The following is a 6,166-nucleotide window of genomic DNA, read 5'->3' as shown; positions in this document are numbered from 1 at the left end:
ATCGTGTACGCATTTAGAAAGGGCGTGTGTCCCGGACCTTTTTGCGAATCCATCATTCGCAACCGCCCCAGGACCTTCGCTAAAATAAGGCGTCGCGCGGTGGAGCATATCGCCTTTGAGGGAGAGGTGTGTGAGAAGCGCACCAGCGTCGTACCCTCACGTCCGAGAGCGCAGATGTGGGCTCAACCCGTCAGGGTCAACGAGACCACGACGGGGAGGAAGAAGCCAGATGGGAGGCGCCCCTATGAGACAAGAAAACCCTAGCCCAGGGGTCCAGCAGGAGGAAATCGCCTGGCCAGGGAAAGGGCTAGGCCAGCGAGGTACGACTTTGTGGTGGAATTGAAGGATCTGATTGCCGTGCCCAATATAGCTGAAAGGTTGAGGCGACCGGCGAAGACCGACAAGGTGTTAGGGCCTCGCAAGGACTCTTGGTGCGAGTTCCATGAAGCTTTCGGTCATCACATCAACAACTATTTGTCGCTGGGATACCAGCTAGATGAGTTGGTGAGAAACGGGTTTTTGAAGGATTACATTGCAGAGCTCGTCACGACCGCGACCCTGCCAGCACCAGTGGAAGAACAAGCGCACGAGATGCCAGTCCTTGGCGAAGTCCACACCATTTCTGGTGGCTTTTCCGGGGGAGGACCCACTGCCTCCCAATGGAAGAAATATGCGAGGGGGGTCAATTCAATTGAAGAAAGAATCTCAGGTAACCCGTGGGAGTCAGACCTTGTGTTCACGAGGGCGGATCTATAGGATGTCGTGCCGCTCGACAATGACCCCGTGGTCATTTCGGTTGTCACGGCCAAGGAAGCTCCGCAGATGTTACGTTCTGGTCGACATTCAACAAGTTACGGTTGTCTCCTGACCTTTTGAGACCCTACACAGGGTGCTTATATGGGTTCGTTGACAACCAGGTAGAAGTACGAGGCTATCTGGAATTGAGGACGACATTCTCGGATGGAGCGGCCTCACGTACCGAAAACATTAGGTACTTAGTCGTAAACGCCAACTCAGCCTACAACATCTTGTTGGGCAGACCGGCGTTGAACAGGCTGAACGCAGTAGCCTCCACGCGCCACATGAAGATGAAGCTGCCGGATCTCAGCGGCACAGTGATCGTCATCAAGTCAGATCAGGAAGAAGTGCGGAAATGTTATGAGAACAGTCTGAAAACGAAGAGGGGCGTATTCATGGTGTTCGAGCGTCCGCCAAGTGCAGACGCGGCGATGGAGGTAGAGGTAGAACCCTTGAACGAGGCGACGCCAACGGTGAGGGCGACGCCCGAAGCAGACACGCACGCAGAGGAGAGGCAGGACGACACATCGCCCGTAGAAGAGACGACGCCTGGAAAGCACTACCGGGTGATGCCCCTTAAGGAAGATAGCAGGGATCAGCCGGCGGCCAACGCGGTGGAGAGGCGGATTAGCGGCAAAGCGTTCAAGCTGGGGCGTTTGTTGAGCCAAGAAGAACAGGATGAGGTGGCGGAGGTGATTTCACGTCATTTAGATGCTTTTGCATGGTCCGCCTTAGACATGCCGGGCATCGACCCTGATTTTCTGTGCCACCACCTTAGCATGGATGCCACGGTCCGCCCCGTGCGACAAAGAAGGAGAAAGTTAAATGAAGAAAGGTGGCTTGTGATAAGGGAAGAGACGTAGAAGCTGTTGAGCGCCGGACACATACGGGAAATCCAATACCCCGAGTGGCTGGCCAACGTCGTCCTAGTGAAAAAAGCAAATGGGAAGTGGAGGATGTGTGTAGACTTCACGGACCTGAACAAGGCATGCCCCAAGGACTCATATCCATTATCCAGCATCGACGCCCTGGTGGATAGTGCCTCAGGCTGCGGAATGTTAAGTTTCTTGGACGCTTTTTCAAGGTATAATCAGATCAAGATGCACCCGAGAGATGAGGGTAAAACAACGTTCATGACCGAGACGTGCAGCTACTGCTACAAAGTAATGCCGTTTGGATTAAAGAATGCGGGCGCCACCTATCAGAGGCTAATGGACAAGGTCCTGGCGCCCATGTTGGGAAGGAACGTGCAAGCCTACGTAGATGACATGGTGGTAATTTCGCGCGATAGAAGGCAACATACAACAGACCTGGAAGAGTTGTTTGCCACCATCTCGAAATATCGCCTCGAACTGAACCCTGAGAAATGTGTCTTTGGGGTTGAGGCAGGGAAGTTTTTAGGCTTCATGCTCACGGAAAGAGGAATTGAGGCAAACCCAGACAAGTGCGCAGCCATCATCGCCATGAGGAGCCCAACCTCAGTGAAAGAAGTGCAGCAGCTGACAGGGCGGATGGCGACTTTATCACGGTTCATATCGGCTGGAGGCTATAAGGGGCACCCATACTTTTAGTGCCTCAAGAGGAATAGCAGGTTTGTTTGGACGGATGAGTGCGAAGCCGCTTTCCTCAAATTGAAGGAGTACTTGGCGACGCCACCAGTGCTTTGCAAACCAGTGGCAGGCGTCCCGCTCCGATTATACTTTGCGGTGACAGAGTGGGCCACCAGCTTTGTGCTGGTTCAAGAACAAAACCAAGTACAGAGGCCCATCTACTTCGTGAGAAAGGCGTTGCAGGGGCCAGAAAGCAGATACCAGTCTCTAGAAAAGGCAGCGTTGGCGGTGGTTTTTTCCGCCAAGAGGCTTCGCCACTACTTTCACAGTTTTACAGTTGTGGTGATGACGAACCTCCCCATACAGAAGGTGTTGCAAAAACCTGATGTTGTTGGAAGGATGGTTCGCTGGGCGGTGGAGCTGTCGGAGTTCGATATTCAATACGAGCCCAGAGGATCTATTAAAGGGCAGATATATGCGGACTTCGTCGCAGAGCTCTCCTCCAGAGGCAACCAAGAAATGGAGTCAGGGTCACAGTGGTTGCTCTCGGTCGATGGCTCCTCCAATCAGCAAGGAAGTGGAGCAGGAATAGTCCTGGAAGGACCTAATGGCGTACTCATCGAGCAAGCTTTGCGTTTTGCTTTTAAATCGAGCAACAACCAAGCTGAGTACGAGGCACTGATCGCAGGGATGCTCTTGGCCAAAGAGATGGGGGCGCAGAGCCTCTTAGTAAAGAGTGATTCACAGCTGATCACGGGGCAAGTCTCGGGCGAATTCCTAGATAAGGACCCACAAATGGCGGTGTACTTGAGGTATGCCCAATTGCTAAAGGGAGCATTTAATGCTCTTGAGTTAGTACATGTCCCAAGGGAGGAGAATGCTAGAGCTGACCTGCTTGCCATGCTGGCCAGCTCAGGCAAGGGGGGCAGACAGAGGACAGTAATTCAAGAGACGCTCAAAGCTCCGCGAAAGTTCGTGGAGGATAACGTCCTCCATATTTGTAGAGTGAGAGGAAAACCGAGGAGTCATCGTTCTTTGACTCAAGACAAAATGAGGGCACCTCGCATCGGCACATATGTGGACGCGCCTGAAGAAGGAAACCACATGCAAGTATGTACTTTGGTTGAGGGAGACACTTGGATGACGCCGTACAGGCGATACTTAGCGGACGGGGTTCTCCTAGCAGAACCAGAAGAAGGTAAGAAGATCAAGAGAAACGCTGCGAGATACACCCTGGTAGATGGGATCTTATTCAGGCACGGGTTTGCGCACCCCATTCTAACATGTGTAAGCCGCGACAAATGCACCAGGATAATGGCTGAACTCCACGAAGGTATTTGTGGGAGCCACGTGGGAGGAAGGACCTTAGCCTCCAAGGTAATACGCGCCGGTTTCTACTGGCCAACAGTGAAAGAAGATTGCGTGCGATACGCCCAGCGTTGCAAGCAGTGTCAAATGCATGCTGATTGGCACAAGGCGCCGCTAGAGGAGTTGAGATCCATATATAATCCATGGCCCTTCCATACTTGGGGGATCGACATCCTAGGCCCGTTCCCACTGGCGATAAGACAGATGAAGTACCTGATCGTCGCCATTGAGTACTTCACCAAGTGGATAGAGGCGGAGCCCGTGGCCCAGATAACCGCGCACAAGGTGCAACATTTTGTTTGGAAGAACATTGTATGTCGTTTCGGTGTGCCTAGGCGGCTGGTGTCCGACAATGGCACCCAGTTTGCGAGCCAACAGCTGAGAAACCTGTGTGCAGAGGTGGGCATCAAGCAGGTGTTCGCGTTAGTGGAACACCCCCAGACAAATGGACAAGTCGAGTCAGCGAATAGAGTTTTGCTGAGAGGGCTGAAGAGAAGATTGGAGAAAGGTAAAGGGGCGTGGGCAGAAGAGGTGCCAAGGATTGTGTGGGCGTACCATACCATACCCCAATCTTCCACCATGGAGACCCCTTTCAGGCTAGTATATGGGTCAGATGCGATGATCCCAGTGGAGATCCACGAAAGCTCGCCACATTACCAGAATTTTGTGGCCGAAGAATCCAATGAAGAGAGGCGAGTGAATCTGGACTTGCTGGACGAAGCCAGGGAAGAAGCAAGAGTGGAGGGACAGTATAGCTCTAAGGTGAAGCCGCGGCAATTTCAAGTTGGTAACTTAGTCATGAGGAAGGCTCACCCATATGAGCTAGAGAACAAGTTGTCTCCGAAATGGACCGGACCCTTCAGAGTTACCGATGCCAAGGGGAATGGTTCATACAACCTAGAGACTTTGGAAGGAGGCCCCATTCCACGTAGTTGGAATGCGGCCAATTTAAAATTCTACTTCAATTAAGTTGAAATACACAGTTGTAAAGGGGACACTCTTTTTCCCTCTCGGGGGTTTTTTAATGAGGTCACCCAAAGTAAAAAGAAAGAAAAAGAAAAGTTCAAGAAAGCTCGGTTTCATTTTTTTCCTCTCTCTCAGAGTAAGATCAAAGGTTAAGAAACAAAGACAATGATTCAAAAGCAACGCCTAGTGTAGGCGTCGCCAGGAGAAGGCGTCGCCAAGATGAGGCGACGCCAAGTGCAACCGTTGGGTGAGGCGTCGCCAAGAGGGAGCGTCGCCAGGAAGAGACGACGCCAAGTGCAAGCGTCGCCGAGATAAGGCGTCGACACGGGAGAAGGCGTCGCCAGATGTAGGCGTCGCCGGATAAAAAAGCAGGAGTCAAATTAGAGCAAGATTCGTGAGCGCATACTCGAAGATCGAAACAAAGGTATGTCCAGATAACAGTTAAAATCCGGGAGCCTAGTCCTTGAGCAGGGGTTAAGGGATTCCTCTGGGACTCCCCCTCCTCAAGTATGAATAGCTAGCCCCGGTACCAGTTAAAACCTGGGCGCCTGGTCCTTAAGCAGGGGTTAAGGGATTCCTCCGGGATGCCCCCTCCTCAAGTATGAATAGCCAGCCCCGGTACCAGAGATAAGTCCTCCTCGCCCTCGAGTGAGTTCTGGCAAGAAAGGTACAAACCGGACACCTAGTCCTTGAGCAGGGGTTAAGGGATTCCCTCGGGACGCCCCCTCCTCAAGTATGAACAGCTAGCCGCGGTACGAGATGAGATTAGAAAGTCCTCAGTGCATCCAGGTAACCCCTGGGCAAGTCGAGGCACCAGAGAAAGTCCTTCTCACCTTAGAGTGAGTTCAGGCGAGAAGAGATCAAAAAGACCAACTCGCTGCGAGCGAGAATAGGCGAGAACAGGGTCAAAAAAAAAAAAAAGGGTCCTCCATGCCTTGGAGCGATGTTGAGGCCAGAGAAGAAAAGGAGAAATATAAAGGCACGAATCGCCAAAATCAGCGCCTTCACGAGGGAGACTCCTCGCGGATACGAAGGCCAAGCGAAGCGCCGCGAGAGAGGGTCACATGTTACTCAAAAGTTAAGGGCTAACGCGATGAAGAAAGGCGTCAGAGATAACGCACTCAATGTGACAAAGCAAGCAAAATTATACGATAGAACGAGAAAAGCAGGCATGAAAGCAGGCAGAAAACAGATACGCAAAAACAGAAGCTAAGGGAGCAGTCAAATCAGCAAAATAAATTGTCAAATTTACAAGTAAGTATCGAAAGAGTGAAAAGAACAGTGTTTGAGGCGCGGGATTTCAAAGTCTTAAACGTTACACTTCGAACCCAAGAGGCGCTAATTTGGGACCGTGCGATTGAGCCACGTGTCGAGGGATTAAGTATCAACTTGAAGCGCAAGAGGCGCCAAACCGTGACCGTGTGATTAGGCCACGTGTCAAGAGATTGAGAGTGTAACTCAAAGCGTCATTTTTCCCGCTCAGA

General features: G+C 51.8%; 1 protein-coding gene across 1 annotated transcript; it reads left to right on the top strand.

The window, feature by feature from the left end:
* The first annotated feature begins 2,693 nt into the window (after window positions 1-2,693).
* Window positions 2,694-4,685, top strand: LOC137824841 (uncharacterized). The gene is made up of 2 exons (XM_068630518.1): window positions 2,694-3,610; window positions 4,052-4,685. The coding sequence occupies exons 1-2, from the start codon at window positions 2,694-2,696 to the stop codon at window positions 4,683-4,685; spliced, it is 1,551 nt and encodes a 516-aa protein (XP_068486619.1).
* The last annotated feature ends 1,481 nt before the right edge of the window (window positions 4,686-6,166 follow it).

This window comes from Phaseolus vulgaris, chromosome 8 (genome assembly GCF_000499845.2).
Source record: "Phaseolus vulgaris cultivar G19833 chromosome 8, P. vulgaris v2.0, whole genome shotgun sequence".
Lineage (NCBI taxonomy): Eukaryota > Viridiplantae > Streptophyta > Magnoliopsida > Fabales > Fabaceae > Phaseolus > Phaseolus vulgaris.
This window is presented reverse-complemented; position numbering and strand designations above follow the sequence as displayed.

Excerpts from the sequence above, each read along its gene's own strand:
- LOC137824841 (XM_068630518.1), top strand. The coding sequence starts at position 2,694 with ATGACGAACCTCCCCATACAGAAGGTGTTGCAAAAACCTGATGTTGTT. Across the intron at positions 3,611-4,051 it reads GGGATCTTATTCAGGCACGG|GCGGCTGGTGTCCGACAATG; the intron begins GTTTGCGCACCC and ends CGGTGTGCCTAG.